A 21,104-nucleotide genomic window follows, 5' to 3' on the forward strand; every position below is an offset into this window, starting at 1 on the left:
TAGAAATGTGGGGCATGGTTCTGAGTTGGTAAAACAAAGCCGTAAATAAATCTGAGGAGAAACCTGTTGACTACACTGGAACAGTGGCTCAGCCCAGGCTTCTACAGAAGGCAAGGATCTACCCCCACCATTCTACCCCCACCATTCTACCCCCACCATTCTACCCCCACCATTCTACCCGCACCATTCTACCCCCACCATTCTACCCCCACCATTCTGCCCCCACCATTCTACCCCCACCATTCTACCCCCACCATTCTACCCCCACCATTCTACCCCCACCATTCTACCCGCACCATTCTACCCTCACCATTCTACCCTCACCATTCTACCCCCACCATTCTACCCCCACCATTCTACCCCCACCATTCTACCCCCACCATTCTACCCCCACCATTCTACCCCCACCATTCTACCCGCACCATTCTACCCGCACCATTCTACCGCCACCATTCTACCCTCACCATTCTACCCCCACCATTCTACCCGCACCATTCTACCCCCACCATTCTACCCGCACCATTCTACCTGCACCATTCTACCTGCACCATTCTACCCCCACCATTCTACCCCCACCATTCTACCCCCACCATTCTACCCCCACCATTCTACCCCCACCATTCTACCCCCACCATTCTACCTACACCATTATACCCCCACCATTCTACCCGCACCATTCTACCGCCACCATTCTACCCGCACCATTCTACCCGCACCATTCTACCCGCACCATTCTACCCCCACCATTCTACCCCCACCATTCTACCCCCACCATTCTACCCCCACCATTCTACCCCCACCATTCTACCCCCACCATTCTACCCGCACCATTCTACCCCCACCATTCTACCCGCACCATTCTACCCGCACCATTCTACCCCCACCATTCTACCCGCACCATTCTACCCCCACCATTCTGCCCCCACCATTCTGCCCCCACCATTCTACCCCCACCATTCTACCCCCACCATTCTACCCCCACCATTCTACCCCTACCATTCTACCCGCACCATTCTACCCTCACCATTCTACCCCCACCATTCTACCCCCACCATTCTACCCCCACCATTCTACCCCCACCATTCTACCCCCACCATTCTACCCGCACCATTCTACCCCCACCATTCTACCCCCACCATTCTACCTGCACCATTCTACCCCCACCATTCCACCCGCACCATTCTACCCGCACCATTCTACCCGCACCATTCTACCCGCACCATTCTACCTGCACCATTCTACCCCCCACCATTCTACCCGCACCATTCTACCCCCACCATTCTACCCCCACCATTCTACCCGCACCATTCTACCTGCACCATTCTACCCCCACCATTCTACCCCCACCATTCTACCTGCACCATTCTATCCCCACCATTCTACCCTCACTATTCTACCCCCACCATTCTAACCCCACCATTCTACCCGCACCATTCTACCCGCACCATTCTACCCCCACCATTCTACCCCCACCATTCTACCCGCACCATTCTACCCCCACCATTCTACCCCTACCATTCTACCCTCACCATTCTACCCTCACCATTCTACCCCCACCATTCTACCCCTACCATTCTACCCCTACCATTCTACCCGCACCATTCTACCCTCACCATTCTACCCTCACCATTCTACCCACACCATTCTACCCCCACCATTCTACCCCTACCATTCTACCCTCACCATTCTACCTTCACCATTCTACCCCCACCATTCTACCCCTACCATTCTACCCGCACCATTCTACCCTCACCATTCTACCCTCACCATTCTACCCCCACCATTCTACCCCCACCATTCTACCCCCACCATTCTACCCCCACCATTCTACCTACACCATTATACCCACACCATTCTACCCCCACCAATCTACCTGCACCATTCTACCCCCACCATTCTACCCCCACCATTCTACCCCCACCATTCTACCCCCACCATTCTACCCGCACCATTCTACCTGCACCATTCTACCCGCACCATTCTACCCGCACCATTCTACCCGCACCATTCTACCCCCACCATTCTACCCCCACCATTCTACCTGCACCATTCTACCTGCACCATTCTACCCCCACCATTCTACCTGCACCATTCTACCCCCACCATTCTACCCCCACCATTCTACCTCCACCATTCTCTTCCATCTTCATATCTTACTCAACTTTCAGTTCTCTGCCCATTGTTTATGTTCAGAATTATTAGTGCTCATCCATTCTGGATAGGCTTCTTTTTAAAGTTATTCCTAGATTTGAATTATTTATAATTTAAATATTGTAGTATGTATATGTTTTATAAGCAAGTGTGTTTGCACCATGTGTGTTCCTGTGCCCACAAAGACCTGAAGAGGGTTTTAGCCAGGTCGTTTGATTCTTCCTTACTGTGGATTATTGACAGAAACCGATGGTAAGGCATGTACCCTGTGGAAGCATGTTCTTAGTAATAATGACAGAATAGCATCAAACGATACATGTGTGAACTACTAACCTTCCTGTTTACTATCAGCAAATGCAATATGTGTACCTTTGAGATACACCTTTTAAACTGTGCTATGTGAGGTCAGTTGTTCACTTCTGTAGTCCATTTCTATTTCCCTCCTTCCCCCATTAAATTGTCTTATCATGGCCTCAGCTGTTGTCGATCAATCTTTCTGATATGTAAAGTCTGCTTGTGTCCATCCTCTGTCAATCCGTAAGCTTATCATGACCTATATACAAGGATAGGATTGCTACCTTTTGTGGAAGGAGGATAAGCTATAAATATGAACAAGGCTTTAAAAAAGCCTAATATAAATCACTAAGAAAAATCTGTAGTCAACCATGAGACTATAAAAATCACTGTGAATTATAAGTAATGCAACAAGGTTACAGAAATCATCTTCTGTGAAAGCAAAAAATATGTTTCCACTTCCTCTAGTAAGGCTCAGTTATTTTAATATTATTGGTTGATCAGATTGTATGTGGAGTACCATATAGTAGAAATTTGGATGTAAAAGTTCTTGAAGGTAATTGATAATATGGAGGGAGCATTGATGCTTACTCTAACTTGCGGAGATTGCATTGAGTCTGCACTGCTGCGTTGTGATCAAAATAAATGTATGATGTGCTAATTGTAATATTATACATCTATGTATATACATGTTTAAATTATATATACATATAATTCCCTTTCCTGGTAAGGTCTATCTTGTATAGTTCAGGCTGCCTTCACACTTGATATGTAGTCAGGCTGGCCTCACATGTGTGATCTTTCTACCTCAGACTCAAAGGTCCTGTGTTTATAGGCATATACCCCCACGCCTAGCTTCCTCTTTCTAATTGCTCCTTGTTAGTAGTATATGGATTTTAAACTCTTCAGAAATCAAAATCTTTATTGAAAATTTCATACCTTTTTCTTTGATTTAGTTGCAGTCGTGTTTCCCCTGAAACTAGTGGTGACCTTTATGTCTTTCGCTTATAAAGAACCCAAAGAGTTTTCTTAAGCCTTCATTTTTTTTTTTGTATTGTATGGATTCGAGTACTATTTTCTTGGGAAATTAATTTTGAATAGATGTTTGTAAGCATTTTAGTATGTTGCAAAGAACAGTCTTTATTATAGCTATTCTGTTACCCCTTGGATAGCAATCATAACATCCTTGTTGAAGTTTTTAATTGTAGTATACAGTTTTAATACAATTAAAGACATGTGTTTGGTATATAAATTTATTTGAAATCAGGATGATTTCCCATATTAAAGTACTTTATTCATGACATTCTGAGTGAACAACTTCTGTTAGTACTGGTGATAAAGCACAGGTGTAAGACACAGGGTTTTTTTCTTAGCTTGCCAGTTGAGATCAAATTAATCCATTTTTAACAACATTGCCATTTTAAACTAGTATATGATTGAGTTCATAGTTCTATGATTCAGCCTGTTTTCAAATGTCAATCTTAAAGGAAATCCACTTAGGCCAGCATTACACTTCCACTGTTACTTATTTGTGACCACGCAAAGTCTCCAAGTATTCAGTTTCTAAGAGATTAGGAAATGTTTCAAACTCAAAAAATTTTCAACATTTTAACAACCATTTTATTTTTCTTACATTTTAAACTCATTACTTTTTAGTAGTTTCCCACCTTTTTATCGTGAAGCTAAAGGTTATGAATGATAAACTCCCCATTTAGAACAGAACATATTTCTAACGTCAACCTGGGACATAGGAAGAAAACATACATTTAATTTCTAACTTTGTACCTGTAGAACCTCTTGCAGTGAGTTCTGGGCTACTTTGATCTGAGTGTTAAGGTGGTGATGGAGAAGAGAATTGCTGCCCCTGGCTGTGGCTGAGTTAGCTGTTGTCTGCATAGATAAGTGCTGATTCTAGCTTTAAACTGCCTTTGTGATATGCAAAAGTCCCAGCTTGCAGAGGTAAATCACTGCTATTTTGACTTAAAAACAAGCAAACAAACAAACAAACAAACAAACAAACAAACAGATGATTTATCTCACTAGTAGCAATGTGTTAAACATTAAAAATAACAGAATTTTATACAACATATAGCAGTTTAGCTGTTAACTTTGATCTCATTTCCCAAATGAGAGGTTAATATTACTTTTTAATTTGAGAATTATTGATTTTAATAGATTAAGCCTCTGAAAATATACACTATGAAAAATACATTTTGTGGCTACTCTGTTTCCTTTTCTCTTGGTCTAAGCCAGGATGTCTTTGAGTTATACATTCTGTACTCAACTGAGAAGCATTCTGTCTTCATCCATGAGCCCTTATTCAGAGATATTTTTGCTACTGAAAAGTAAATGTAGTGGAGCTGGCGGCTCCTGCAGCTCTTATTGTATGTTACTAGAACTGAATTGTAGAACATCATACATATTTAAATGGTCACCACATTCGCCTAGAGGCACATGTAGCTGGAAAAGTTTAGTAGTATTGTTTAATGGGTTCAGAAGTAACAGTAGTTATACCAAAACCATCAAGTTAGGCAATAACTATCTATGTGGTAGGAAAGAATGTCACTCTCAGGTCTGATAAACCGTTGCCTTCTGAAGTACAGATTCGTAGTTAACATTCACACGATTACATTGTCAGGTAGGCTTATCAGGGATGGGATCTTCACATGAGCCACTTTGGTAGATCCAGTAGTAACCGTGACCTAGAATCTGTAGTTAAGCATCTGTATTGGATGTGTCAGAAAACTTAGGCAACTGTACAAATGAAGTTCCACTGGCTCCTTTACAGATGTTGATAGTCATTTTGATCTGAATCATAGATGTGCCTTTATAAGTTCATATATCTTACATATCTTAGAGTTCAAGATGAAGCATAGAAGTGATTTGTAGATCTGAGCCAACTTGACCTTCACATTTAGGTGACAAATTTAGGTTCCTACCTCACAGAACATAATCATGAATACTGTTTCTACTAATAGATTGAATTGTAGGAGTAGATCATCGAAAATAGAGAACAGATATAAGCACCCTGGATGGAGTCTGCTGGTGCGATGGCTTTTTGCGTATGTTGTCCCTTGATTATTTGTGTAAGTGAACAGAAACAGAATGCCATAGTTCCTTGGAATAAAAGAGTCCTGAAGAGCTCTGAGCTTATTACCTGGTATACTACCGTGCGTGTGTGTTGCAGAATGGACAGACATACCAGTGATGTATTGATATTTGTGGTTAGCCATGAGAGGAGATTGAAGTTGACTTAGAGAGAGATGAAATGATTTTTTTAAGTTAGTAAGGATCTGTGGAGTGAACTAGCTTGATTTGATGAGAGAGCAACTCGCCAGTCTGATTAGAGTCCTGTTGTACATATTATAGTGATGATTGATTAATAAGAGTTTTTTTTCTTTCAAATATCAATTCCTGGGAATTTTATGTCCCCTGATCCTCTCTTTTTCTTTCTTCCTCCTTTCCTTAATTGATAACCTGTCCTGATTATCTGTTTTGTTGGGTAATCCCGATTCTATAGAGAAAGATTTCATCTACATAAAAGTATTGATTTACTTGATAGTGAATACACCCATACAGGTACACACAGGTGCAGGCACGCACATGATAGAACTTGTTGTATGAAGGAGGAGGTGGGGAAGAGAAGAGAAGGGAAGAGAATGGATATGAAAACCTTTTTATCTTTTAGGCTCATATAAAGAGAATGTGCTTCTTCTCTACTGAGAAATTCTGTTTGCAGGCTAATCTCCTAACTTTGATCCAGGCTATTCCCGTTGCTGTTGTTTCAAAAAGGCTCTATCTAGTAAGGGCTAGTGTTTCAGTCCAGAGCACCCTTGTCCTGCATAGACCTCACACTGAGTGAAACGCTTCTGTTGGTGAACTGTCTCTCAAAGCTTTATTGACCTTTGTGGAATTGAATCGTCCAAATGAATCTCACCAAGGCTGTTCTCCTATCGTCGTAGCTGTAGCTCCAGCAGCAGTGCTGAGAACTCAGACTTTGTAAAACAAACAAATGAAGCAGCGCTGTGAGAGTGTGTGTTGAGCAAACACAGAATTCTCTCAAACTTGTAGGAAGGAAAGTGGAGAATTGAAAGTATAGTTAGAGACAATAGAGTTTCTGAGACTTTTTTTCCCTATAAATGTTTACCTGGATTAAGGAATATTTATTTTTCTTCTGGCTAGATAGTATAATGCAGATGTTATTTGCTTGAGTCCTTTATTTTTTCTGGGGCAAAGTCTTTCCATCTTATTATTATATCAGTGGTTGCTGTACCTGGTCTCTATTCAGCTGGAGACCTGGAAGAAGTACTAGAGATGGTGTGAGCATGTGCCTCGGGCTTCCCTTCATTCTTTTGCAGAACGTAGGCCCTCAGAAACTGTGGGATGTTGCTCCAAAGACAGGATTTTTCTTTCAACTGTGATGACACTATAATTGATCAAATATATTGTTTCTAGGAATTATAAATTCTTTTTGGAGTTTGAGGAGATGTCATGTTCATTTGTCAACATGTCACTCCAGGGACACAGGTGCAGTGAATTTATGGGGAAGTGCCTCATGTTTCTCCAAATCATATAAATTGAAACTGAAAAAAAAACAAAACCCAACCCTGTGGTGGATTACTCGTCAGATAGGGAGCAATTAAAATCTCCGTGTTGATGGCATTTCCATGTGACTCTTAGGGTTCCCTGTAGCATAGGTGAAGTCAGGTGCAGGAGGATAGCGGAAGAACTTTGGAGACTTGTAGATGTTTTCTCAGAAAAGAATACTACAATACTGCACCGTTTCTTCTCTAGCAGAGAGAATATTACACATTTTAGTCAAGTGCATGATTAACTTTGACATTTGGAAATAGAACTTCATACAAAAATAAGCTTGGTAGTTTTGCATGTTTAATTAAGATGTTTGGTTCTTGTCAAGACTGCTATCCCCCTCCCCCGATGAAGGGCAATATATTCTCAACTTCTGAAATTTCAGAAACCTGTACTTAACCTTTAATCGTTATTCCATTTACATGGAAATCTGATTAACAACTTTTAAAGTTCATGAGCTCCTGGTAAATGCAATTAAGACCTTTTGGGGGTTTGCTATTAAGAGCTGGCATTTAAAGAAGACTAGGATATGGCTACTGTTGCTGTCTTCGCTATAGCAGGATGTCTTAAGCAATTAGCAGAGAACATGAAGTACATGAATTGTACTGCATTGCTTCTGCGTTAACATGGTTGCTATTTAAATAGGTTGCTATCTTTTCCTTCTCTCTAACTTGCTTTCTCCCATGAGCTTATTATACAGGGGGAGCACGGTGTCGAGGCTAACTAGGTGGAGGTGTGGTGCTCTGCAGTACTGCAAGTGATGCTCACAGCCCCTCCTTGTAGTATTCTCCAGTCCTGTTTTCAGGCATGCAGTCTCAGGTCGTGTGTGATCACATTCGTCATCCTTCTTTACTGACTTTCTATCATTTCACCACTGGATAAATCATTACAAAAATAATTACGGTATACAACTATTTTCAAAGCTCAGTACTTCAGCTATAGGATTCCAGGTCCTGTTCTTGAGTTACAGGTGCAGGAAGGAGGAGAGTTGGGTGGTGCAGGGTCATGTAATATCATGTATAGGCCGACATGTGTTGATGCATACAGGTTGGGTGGCAAATAATTCAAAGTGGACAGGGTTATACTGGATCATATGCTGTCTATGAAGCACATTTTTTTTATTTCACTTAGGAACAGAGTTAGTTCCCATTGATGAATGCATGTAAGTAATAAGGTACCTTATGTATGTCAGGGCACTGCTTTTAGTGTTTAGAGATGATCAGTAAAATCATGAGGTCACATATGAAGAGAGGCAAATTAGCAATATATATTCCATATAGCTACTATTAGAGAATACTTGCATCTTCGTATATTTCAGTATCGTGAAATTTTTATGATCAGACATTGTTTTTGAATAAGAGATCAGATTAAAATAAGGAAGTATTAAAAAATAAAGTTAGATGAGAAAGTGAATCTAAAATAATTAAATTTTACACCAGAATTATCAGTTCTCCATTTTTGACCCTAGAGTTTCTATCTGTACTATAAACTAATTTAAATAATCAGTGTAGCTCATTTGATCGACCTTTTAATTTATTATCAACCTCATTTGTAACAGATAGATGAAATAATTTAGTTCCATGTTTTGAATTACCATGTAACTTCTTAGTATAAATAGTATATGTAATAAAAAAACCTAATATAGATATGAAATTTTATGTTGGAGATAGAATTTTTTTTAAAACAAAAGCCTACAAGAAGTCTAGAGTGAATAATTTTAATTGAGTTTTAATTACAAAGATTTTAAAATGATATTTGAACTTTATATGAAGTTGTGGTAATACAGAGTTTTAAGCAAAGTGCTTTCTTGTCAAGTTACATAAGGAGGTTAAGTGACAGGTGAAAGTTTAATATCCAGCTGTAGATGGTTACCTGCCAGGCCTGGGGAAACATACACATAGCTGCTGGTGATCCTGGAAGCACTTAAAGGTACAGAAAAGGCTTTGAAGGCAGCATGGGATCGGATTGGTTCTTACAGGAGCAGAAGAACTTAGGTATCCATGAAGTCCTTTCTAGTTAGGGCCACTAGGCATATACATTCAAAGCAGGGTACATAGGGCCTTGATTCTGGATAAGCCAACTGCGGTTTTCTTTGTGGACTCCTTTATTTATCTCTGTATCTAGGTGCTGTATTCTTAGTGCTTTCAAACTTTAGTACCTCCCAGGCCTAACAGTGTTTCTCTCAAACCCCAATAAGACAGTCTTTAGCATACTTCCTAGCATTCTGTAGATACAAATAAATGTTAATTGAATCTGGATCTGTACCTGTTATTTCTGTGATCTCATTTTGAATGAATTATAAGTGGTTTTTAATATGTGTCAATAGTCACATGTTATAGAGAACCAATATGAAAGCGTCTTTAGTAACTAAACTGCTAATTGGAAATGCTGGGTCTTAGGTACTTAATTGAATAAACTGTCTCCAGAGAGCAATTTGGCCCTTTTCCAAGATGCATTAACTCTTTGGGGTCATTAGGGTAGCACTTATCTCATTGGAGCAGAAATTTAATAAATGCTGCTCCCATGATGTGAGTAAATTAATGTACCTGAGAAAGCCTGAAGTTTCACCATGGGTGCCGTAGCTCTACCCTGGGGAGCTCATCTGTGAATGTGGAACACCGGTGAGGAGCTGCCCTTTAGATTATATTACTTTCAATTCAGGTAACTAAGTGAGCAGCTGCACTGCTTAGGATGCCGTGTTAGGTATCAGAGATACAAAGAAAAGCTGTGGCTTGAACTCAGAGAGAAGGTTATAAAAACCCACAAACAGGAAATAGACAAAACAAAACACAAAAGAAGGAAAACAAACATGCAGGAGAAATCCTTGGAGAAACTCCAGTAGCTGCATAGGTTGTAAGTTGGGTGAGATAGTGAGGGTGGACAGTAATCTCCTGGGTCATGATGTCTGTTCATAAGTTTTACTCAGATTTATTATTGCAATGTACAGTCTGCTCAATATAGATGTCTATACACAGATACGAACAAATCTTTACATATGTGTATGAACTATGAGCTAGATGAACAAACACCTTTTTGAAAGTGCTATTTTTCTTGAATATTTCATTTCATCACCATGTGTATATGGAATACTTAGTTCTACCACTAACCTAACATTAGGCAAGTGGCCAGCCAGCCTCCTTTGGAAATATCTTACATTTGGCTGTGAGGCCATTATGAGTAATACTAATCTGTTCTCCCCATCAAAGTTCAACTGGCAAGATAGATACAGCTAGTTGTTATTGTAAGACTAAGGAGAGATTACATAAAAAGATCACTGTTCAAAAAAATGCTGTAAAGAGAATTGAATTAGTACAACCACAGAAAGCCAAAAACTCAGAACCCCTTTTCCCTTACACATGGAAAGATATCTTCCCCTTACATGTGGAGTCATGTTAATAATAAGCCTACAAATTTCATATTTATTTTTAGAAAACTCTATGCATAACTAAATACTTCTCATAGATAATGTGTTAAATAAACGAGATTAAGTGGTAAGTGAGGAGTTCCTTCAGAATGATGTTACTAGTGTTCAGGAACTTATACATTTCAGAATTTTGTTGCTTCGTTACATCATGGGATTTCTAATGGACACAGCGACAACTGCTAACCCACGAGTATACTGGCAGAGCTGTGCACACGGATTGTGTTTGTAGACATATCAGTTGGGACTGGGCACCACACAATCTCTAGTTCTCTATGTTTGATCAGCTAAGGCTTTCTGTACTGATCCCTATCTGTTTCCAAGAGGAATTTCTGTGATGAGAGGTTATAACTAGACTAATTGTCAGAACATGGTAAATATTTATCGTGTTGTTAGGGAACATACTGGTTTAGTGAGGTGGTGTTTGTAGGTCCTCTTCTAAGATCTATTACTTCACTACCTTGGGTAGTTGTTTATTCCATTACTAGCCCTGAGATCATATATATTTACACACATGTATATGATATGTATGAGCATGTATACATATATACACATACACACATATATAGCTTACATTATACGGAAAGTTGTGTTTATGGATTCAGGAATATATGTCAGTATATCATATTCAAATTCATATAGAGAATAAGGGGACACCTAGGAAGTGTTGGGGAGATAAAAGGGTAGGTTGAAATGATTTAATTATATTATAATTAAAAATTATTAAAGTAGTCCTACATTTAAAGTTAGGCGGTAAGAATAAACAATGTGTAAAAATAAAATGTCAACTGGAGGAATAGCTGCTTGTATCTGAAAATAATTTAAGTTTTAGCAAATTGGATTTTACCTTTGAAATGTGAGTAAAGTCAAGCATACCCTTACACATGTGGGGATATAATTTGTGAGAGGCATCAGCAGTAAAACATACCATGGCAAAGGAAACCATAGATGTGAAGGCTACTTTTAGAACTTTGGGACCTAAAGACAAAAAGGAATTAAGGATTTCAGATAGCACATAATCGCCAAAGGTGAATTTTGATGAGAAGACAGAAGTAGAATCTGTTTAAAGGTGGTGATATCCTGGGGGAGAGCCAGACAAACAGGGAGGTCACTGACATGGGGAAAGACCCCTGATCTTAAGGTCCAGGGCTCCGGGGAGTGCTTGTTGTTCTGCCCTGCTTGGTCAGTGATTTATTGTGAAGGCCATCTCTTCTTTCCTGCAGCGTAAGCAAGGCCTTACAGCAATCGCTGGGTTCAGTGTAGCCTTACGCTTTCACAGTGGCCTATCTCTCTTGTTGGGGATAAGTCCAGCACTTGACACTGTGAATTAGTAAAGATCTTTCTATCTCTGTCACTTTGAAATTGTTTTTGAGTATCCTAGCTTTCTTTTGATCGTATATGGCTGAGTATCTTTCCAGTAGCTCTCAGTCCACAGCCTGGTCACGTTCCTCAGTTGAACTGTAAGTGGAGACTCAAATCAGTGTCTCCCTCATACCAGATAGTTGAGTGATGCTTATCAGAGATGATATTTGTTCCTGTTGCTTTATGAACTTGGTGGATAGTACTCTCACGGTCCCATAAGTAAGGTAAGCGTTTCCCATTCCATTACAGTGTTTTGTGGATTCCTGCACCATTTCTATTGTGCAGAAGCTGTTGATACCCACAGTACTGCTCTTAAAAAGAGTTTGTGAAGCTCTGTGGAACACCTGGTCATGAACAGGATTTGGAAAAATTTAAGATCTAATCTTCAACTACAGAATATAGATAGAAATTCAGACTTAATGGATTTGAGACTCAAAAGAATGCTAATGTTTAAAAAACTTCTAATGTTTAAATAACATGTTTGCTTGTGGCAGACCTTCCAAGTTACTAAATAATGCTCATAGGCTTCAGAATTGGTTTACGATGATGATATTTAAAATAGATTAATGTTCAATGAGTGAGTAAATCAGATGCAACTTTGACTCTCTGAAAAACGTTGGTAGTTTTGTCTTTTTTTTTTAATGACAGAATCAAGTTATTAGGTATTTTTTAGGAACTATTGTGCTTTCTGATTTCTGTTTTTTCATGGATTGTTTAGAATTCTGCTAACTAGTTGCCTCTAGCGCAGGCTCCAAACCTTGTGGTTCTGTAGTGAGTTGATCTTATAAGGAGTACCTTTTGGAAGAAGTTAATCAAAAACAATTGCCTCCCCTCCCCCCCATTTCAAGGTAAATAGCAGTTCTAGTAAGCTTGGCAGGTCAGGAGTACCTTACTCAGCCCCACCTCCTAGGCCTTCCTTGACAGGTGTGCTGTCATGCTTGTATATAGTGCTGACAGAACGAAGGGTTACAGCATGGACCCTGCCATTAGCCCATCGGTGACTGCTTTGCAGCTTACAAATCTCTCTGAACCCACAACCTGATACATCTAAACAGAGTAATGCGTTGCCTAGAGCACAGTGAGTGTGCTCAGTAAATGTTAGGCCATTGCTGCTAATGCTGCTATACTTTGCAATAATGAGGATTAAATGCTAAGTAAAGAAGAATTTTGACGAATTCCCTCAACATGCTACCTGGCATGTTCCAATGCCTATAAACTCCCGTTCCCTGTGAATTGCTAACAAGAATATTATTTTATGGCCGTAATAAAGCTTTTCTTATATCTTTGAATAGAAGAATGAATACCTAGGCTAATATATTCTCAAAGTCTGAGATGAGGTTTTTAAATATATTTGTACAATAAATTCAACTCCTCATTGTGATTGTGCAGATGCTGTTGACTGAATACTTGGATATGAAGAACACACGTACTGCGTCAGAGCCGTCAGCTCAACTAAGCTATGCCAGTACTGGACGAGAGTTCGCAGCCTTTTTTGCCAAGAAGAAACCACAAAGGCCAAAGAATTCTCTTTTCAAGTACGTATCACAGTGTGGAGAGCCAGCTCTGAGGGTGAGGGCTTTCTACACCATCCACAGCCACACATTTGCTAGCTGAAGCTGCCTTGGAGCAATTTATAGGAAGTGAACATATTTTATTTTGTATCTTGTTGCCTTCTGTCAGGTAAAGTGGCTGTTTTCGAATGGCTATCGGACTATCTATAACTCTCAGTACATTTTTAAAGGTAGTTTCTGGGACTTTTATACAAAATCAAGAGAAGTAAAACTTCCCAGGTATTTCTGGGGAATTTTATATTAAATTAAAGGAAATGAAATATGTTATCCTTGACAAAGCCCCCAGTGCCAAAAATAACCTTTGTTTTTAATACAGGAACAATCCAGAAGCTTTTAATTTTTCTTAATTACCATTTTAGTGAGCTCTACCAAGCCATGTGCTCAGAATGTGCATTTCTTGGTGACAGTGATGTTAGTAATACTGCCAGCTGGTGCTGATTGAATACTTTTTATGTACAAGATTCTGTGCACATGGTGAGTTTATCAAAATGATTCCAATAAAGCTATTTCATTTGGTATTAGTCAAATTTTAGCAACTGTAAGCAGCAGAACCTAAGCTTCATTCCTTACTAAGTTCTATAAATACAAAAGTCTCATAAACAAAAGCTCATCCATGAGAAATATTAAGTAAATTATGTAAAGCGATAGATCCCTCAAGTTGTAGTGAGATACAGACAAGAGGAGAGAAGCCTCTCACCCTGAAATATAGTTTGTGTCTGCAGCTGGTTGAGAGTAAAAAGCCTTACCACAACTGACAAATCGCAGTAGCCTGCAGAGACAGTCTCTTTTTCCCAGAGATGCTCAAACAAGGACATTAAAAAGAACACATTTGAAGAAAGGCTGGAGAGATGGCTCAGTGGTTAAGAACACTGACTGTTCTTCCAGAAGTCCTACGTTCAAATCCCAGCAAGTACATAGTGACTCACGACCATCTTTAAAGAGATCTGATGCCCACTTCTGGTGTGTCTGAAGATAGCTACAGTGTAATTATATATAATAAAGAAATCTTAAAAGAAAAAAAAAGCAAAAAAGAAAAAAGCAAAAGAACACAGGAACTATACTTGCCAAGGGTCTGTATGTTCATGCCCTTGAGCTTAACAATATCCATATTCTGTTTCATCCTCCAGGTTGAACGATGATCTTCATGAGCCATCATACACTTTTATTTGAAAAAAGGAAAAAAAATTAAAATAAGCACATTGTGTATTTTATTTCATATTTTTACTGTTTTTAAACTTGAAATTTGCTTAATCTTTGAACCTGATTATAAATTATATTTTTGCAGCAGTATAACTTCAAAAGCCACAAGAACATATATATGTGTATGCATGTGCACACACACACACACACACACACACACACACACACACACACACACACACACACTTCAGTGTCGTTCTCTCTTCAGGCTTTTACTCCTGTTTGTGTGCATATTACTGTCCCTTTCTTCTGTCACTCAGTTTCTCTCTCTCCTTCCCTCCCTAGTTCTTTCTCCTTTGAAAGCTATACTTACCTTTACCCTATGTACTTGTTCTTTCTCTGATGAATATTCAGACCAAAAGCATGTTGGGGATGAAGGGGCATATTTGGCTTAAATTTCCAGATTAGACCATTATTGAGGAACTCCGGGCTTGAACTGAAGTAGCAACTGTGTGTGAAGGGTCCGGATAATATTGCTTACTTATTTGCTCTCTCCCGCTGGGCTTCTCAGCCAACTTTTTAATACAGTGTGGGTCTACATGCCTGAGGATGGTGACACCCACCGTGGGCTGGGCCCTTCTACACCAATTGGCACTTAAAACATATGGCCAACTGATCAAGGGTGGTCTTTCTTGATGTTCTCTTTTTTCAGGATTGTGTTATGTTGGCAGCAAAGACTCAGCAAAGACCTTCTAAATTGAAGAAAGCAGGCGTCAGGGTTCTCACATGCCATGTTCTCAGCCATCACTGTCTTCAGGCTGAGACCAAGCACACATATTCAATCATTCAGTGTTGCCCAAATTGTAGGGTTGGGGTTGGTGTGGGGGGAACCCCCTAATTGTTAGAAATGAAAAATATTAAATAATTCTTATACATTTATTATTATTATTATTGGGCAGAAATAAAACTCATTATCGTCCCAGAATTGGGCAGTTAAACAGATCTGCTCACTTTTAACTTGGATCCACTGTTAATGAGCCATGCAGGCCTGAGTAGGTCTCATATCTGAGCTTGCCTCAGTGGCTTTCACTATCAAATAAGGAGGTGAGACTAAAGAATCTCTCATGCCTCTTTTGCTATAAAATTATCTCAGTGTATGACTTGTTGCAAACAGAAAGAGAGTTCATGAATAGCAAGCCTATCAAGTCATAAAGGACTCAGATTGTGGAGAGCTATAATCTATTTCTATCGAATCTGTGAAGGACTTTATTACCCTCTTTAATTGCCCTTAGCCAAGGTTAATTGTGTTTAAGTTCTCTCTTATTGTACATTTACTTCTTTATTCTTCGCTTGAGAGTTGTTTTTTCCTTTGCGATCTCTGATCAATAGCTGTCAGCAGGCTTTTGGAGGTCAGTGGCTCCTTTTCTGCACTTGACTGGCAGGTGGCACGTTTGAAGTACTGCACACTTCGCCCTGCTTCCGGCTCTTGGTGCTCTTAGTTCTTGGTGGGGTGCGGAGAGCAGATCAAGTAACTGAAGTATTTCCTTCCCAGGCTGATACTCATCTTGGTATTCATGCTCCTTGTCAAGGGCTGGATAAAAGAGACATGATTAAGAAAATGATGCTCCTTTCTTGTTGCTGCCGGTCCTTGAGTCCACAGACTCCGTTGCTTTCTCCCTATGTTGTTGACCCTTTAAAGGAAGAGTTCTTGGAAGGATCCCTTCTTTCCTCAGCTTCTTTTCCTGGCTTTGAAAGTCTCAGATACGAAAGGGAATCTGTTACTCATCAAAGGATTTGCTATTTGATACAGTCACAGTTTCACTTTGCTTTATTTATACCTATAAGCTATTCTTTATGACCGATTTGTTTTGTGTTCCTTGTTTTAACCTTTAGAGACCCATTCTTTACCACAATTCTGTTTCCCATGTTTCTGACCTAAACAGTTCCTGGAGAATACTTAAATGGTGCTATATAGCAGGCTAAAACTAGCAGCCATTTGGAAAGTCTTTTTTAGAACATTTAGTTAGGGACTAATGATGCCTTGCTTTTTTGATATCACTGGTCTTTTCTTGAATCCTCTGCATTAATCTTTTAATTTATCAATTCAGGAAGAAAACTGCTCTGAAGAGCCATTATGTCTGCTTAGGCAGAGGTTAGTCAGTGATGGGTTTTGATTTGGGTAGTAGCCCAATTAGAATGACTTTGTAGGATACATTTGTTGCTGTAGATGTAGTCATGCTCTGATATAATGATGATGACTATGGCTATGAGGATCTGAAGGTAACAGAAGTGGAGGAGGGCAGTATTATTGTAGGTGAAGAAGGCAAAAGGGAAAAGATCCAAATACTCCTGAGAGGAACACTAGCAGGGATCTTCTTTATAAAACAAGGTTTGGGCAGTGCTCTCTGGACTTTTTATGGTATAGCCAATATGTCATAATTGTTATACACCAGGGAATGTTATACGGACAAGAATAGGATAGAATTTTTGGGGAGCATAGAGATGGATGGCCCTACATGACTTAACTGTGTGGTACCGTGTGCTGCATTTTAGGTTTGAATCATCCTCCCATGCTATCAGTATGAGCGCCTATCTCCGAGAACAGAGAAGGGAGCTGTACAGTCGGAGTGGAGAACTTCAAGGTAAGTGATTGATTGCACTTCTCTAGAAAATCAGTTGTCTGCAGGATCGTCTGCAGTGGAGAGCATGTGAGTGTATGTTCTGCTTTCACAGTTCCTTTTAGACAACAAATTCTAATGAATTGTTAGTCCTTTCCCATTACTACCCTGTCATTTCCCAACGTCTGATATCAAGCTTCTAAAACTAATACTAAAACTAAAGACCGCCTTGCCACTGAGGTGGAAATTCTAAGCAGATGTGTTGAAGCAAGACTGAGTCCAGCAGCATTTAAATAAAATGCTAGTCTTATGTCGGCCAGTATGATTGTCCTTTTGTTTATTACTTTTGAAGTCTTCTGGAGTCTGGCAGGTGGAAAATGGGAAGCTCAGCCTTTGTCATGTAAAGAGTTCACAGATGCTTTCTGGATAGTGTGCTTTCGCCTTGTAAATTGACCCATAAGATATTTGGACCCATTTGTGCTTACTAGCAAGTTTTAATTTGCAGGGGAAATATTTTTAAAATAAATTATAATATAAATAAAATAAGATATGAGGTACCAACATTATATTTTGTGACAAAGAAATAGATACTATCTTACGGTTTCTGTTGCTGTGACTTTCTTCACCTCGACCAAGGCAACTCTTAGAAAGGAAAATGTTTCATTGGGGGATAGCTTCTGGTTCAGAGTTTTAGTATATTATCAACATGGCAGGAAGCATGGAGTTGCACATGTAGACATGGTGCTGGAGAAGGAGCTAAGAGTACTATATTTAGATCTGCAGGCAGAGAGAGAGAGAGAGAGAGAGAGAGAGAGAGAGAGAGAGAGAGAGAGAGAGAGAGAGCGCCAGCCTGCCTTGAGCCTATGAAACCTCAAAGCACAGTTCCCAGTGATACACTGACTCCTAAGAGGCCTCACTTGCTCCACAAGGCTACACCTCCTGATTCCTGTCAAGTAGCCCCCCTCCCTAATGACCTAATTCAAGTATCAAATATATAAGCCCATGGGGGCTATACCTGTTCAAATTGCCACCCTAGCCATGGTGAAACACATATATGAAGAAAGATTTATGAGGGTTTCCTAATCATTATTAGGTGTTATAAGAAATGGAAGTCAAATAAAAAGAAATTTAAGATAGAGATTTAAGATCCAGTTAACAAAGAGAGACATGTGTACACATGTGTGCATGGTCAGCCCTCCTATCCGTACATTCTTTGTGAAGTTGCTTCTATGCTAAACACATATTGGCTCTTTCTATCATAGCTTAAATACTTTAATAGGGCAGCTATTGCTATAGCATTTATATCATATTAGTCATTATAAAACGATGACTTCGAGTAACAAGAGTGAATGTTTGTAAGTTATGTGTAGATTCTGTATTATTTTATGTAAGAAATTTGAACATATTTGAGTTTTACTATCCATAGCGGATGAACATGCACTTACTGCTTACAGATATCTCAACAACGGCTTGGTGACATACATATTAATAACTTGATAGATCACATGTATAGAATTGCTAGAGGAGTTCAGAGAACAGAGTGAATATTTTAGAACTTGGACTTTACAAAGAGATGGATTTGAATACTTTTAGAGTCATTTACGCACAGGGCTATTTTGATTATTTTGCTGTGACTGGCCTACACAGTTTCTTAGTTGGTCATACTCATCATAGATCTTCCTTAGAACAAACACTATGTGGTAACTAGCCAGCCTTTCTTGGTTTTCGGAATGCTTCCTAGTCATCCCATGTCCACCTTTATTACCACGCTATTAACCTGTAATGTTTTTCAAAAATCTTTGCTGTACTCTCTCATATCTCATTGCAGTAATTGTCTCAAAGAGCATACTAGCCAGAAGTATAAGGCTCGAAACATGCTCTGTAAGCATTAGAATGAGATTGGCATCACGACATCTATTTATTTGCTATTAAGGTATTGTGACTCCTGATCTAGATTAGAACTGACCCCTTCTATCAGGCATGGAGTGGAGCACAATGCTGACCCAGCTCTAGAAGGTAGCTACTTTCTAGGAGAGGTGGAGAGAAAAGGAGTACACTGAAACGTGTGGAATGGCGTGGCAGTAGTAGTGACATGGACTTGAGTTTGTAGGGTTGGGATCCCACGTAAGGTGCTCCTTTGGGTCACGCCAGGTTATTGAGGGCTAGTGGAACATTTTTCCTACTGTCCTGTTTTGTGTGGTTTGGCGGTGTTGTATGTATGTGTGTATTTACTAAATACTTCAAATTTGTCCCTATAATTTTTCTGCCATCTATCTAATATTAAATCCTTTTAACCCTTACAAGGCCTTCCCCTAAAATTAATTCCTGATCATTTCATTCTTAAAAAAAAGGATGAATATTTGAAAGGGCAGTTATGTGTTGACTCTGTAATTGAGTAGTAATTACAGAGTGTGTGTAGGATCTCTGTCCTCAGCACAGTCTCTTCTAACATATCCCTGCACCATAGCACAAATACTCACTTAGCACTTGTAGGTAAAACAGCACTTAGATGTAATCAGTGCAGCAGCAGTGTCCCTGTCTGTCACTCAGGGCCAAGTTATTAGTGACTAGTGCCACATGCTGTTTCTGAGACAGTGAGCATAGTAAGAACTCTGTGGTGGAGCCTTGTGGACTTTTCAGTTCTCCTCTGTGGTCCATGATTTCTTAAGAGACAGAAGAGCTGGCAATTCAGAGTAGCCAGTTCTGAGCCTCAATGCTCACTGCTAGCTGAACACTAGCAGCTAGTGCTAGCTAGCTCTAGCTACTAACACTAGCAACTGCTAGCTCTCACTGCTAGCTGAACAGGCACAGGTAAATTATTCTTTCTCTTTGCTTTTGCTTTTTTCCCCCTTAATTATGATCCTGTGAAGATGCTTTGAGAAGTTGACTTTAATTAATGCAGAAGGCAGTATTTAGTTCATTGTTAATGGGATGGTGTCCTTCTTGCCTATAATGTTCTTTCTGGTGCCGTGATTGGGAGTCAGCTTCTCTCTCCATATCTTCCTCTCAGTCTCTCTCTGACTTTCCCATCTTAGTAGCAGTCCCCCCCTCCCCCCCAACACACACACATACACACACGCACACACACACACGCACACACAGAGAAATTCTGTTTTTCCCTCTGTCCTTTTTCTTATGTTAAGCCCAACCTGACTTCCGAGGTAAAATTATTTGTTACTTATTCATTCTAGTGAGCTCCCTTGCTTTCCTTTCCACTCCCCTCTGTTTCAGACACATATTCCCTCTTTGGGTTTGGCCCTGCTGTTTAGTGTTTTACTGCCATGTGTCTTCCCTGTTCTCTTTGTGAGTGTGCCCCATAGTATACCATGGGCCATTGTTTACCTGGCAGAATTTATGACAAAGACTGCTTCTTACAGTGTTTGTTAGTGCACATGCACCCTCAACAGGCTCACTGCAAGAGAATGAGTAAGGATACTTAAGGTATGAGATAGATAGAGATTGCCTTAGTGGGAGGTAGAGCCACGACAGGTGTGGTGACTAACAGCCTTTATCTTTGTGGTAGGTTTACATGCATTTCCACATTTAAAGAGGAAGGACCATGCATCCTTACACTGACTCATTATTAAGTAGAAAAGTTGTTCTAGAGTTGCCAACCCCAGGGGGAAACTGCTGTACATAAGTGGAAGGAAAAAGGAAAATAGCCAAGTTACACGATAGGAAACGGAAGAATGAGTTCAATCTAACTTTCTCATCCTTTAGAACACTCACTGAATACTGCACTCTGCACCAGAAGTTCGGTACACTGAGTGTGCTGAGCATGATTGCAGGAACGGCTTTGGTTACCAGAGAGAAAAGGTTGTGAACACATTTATAATAGCCATTAAAAGGTACTGTAGTGTACTGACACCTCATGTGCTTGGGGAGGCAGTGGATCAGCTGACTAGCTTTTGTGAAGGTTTGAGGGTGTTTGGTTCAGGAGCAAAAGTTTCTCTGATG

The 21,104-nt window shown here is 39.9% G+C and overlaps 1 protein-coding gene across 2 annotated transcripts in view; it reads left to right on the top strand.

Moving 5' to 3' along the window:
• Positions 1–21,104, top strand: part of Exoc4 (exocyst complex component 4) — a 770,091-nt gene that overhangs the window by 194,935 nt on the left and 554,052 nt on the right. For both annotated transcript variants that reach the window (XM_087655632.1, NM_053875.2), the window contains 2 exon segments: positions 13,208–13,353; positions 17,083–17,171. In XM_087655632.1, coding sequence (XP_087511758.1) covers positions 13,208–13,353; positions 17,083–17,171 — 235 coding nt within the window.

Source organism: Rattus norvegicus, chromosome 4, assembly GCF_021556685.1.
Source record: "Rattus norvegicus strain SHRSP/BbbUtx chromosome 4, alternate assembly SHRSP_T2T, whole genome shotgun sequence".
NCBI lineage: Eukaryota > Metazoa > Chordata > Mammalia > Rodentia > Muridae > Rattus > Rattus norvegicus.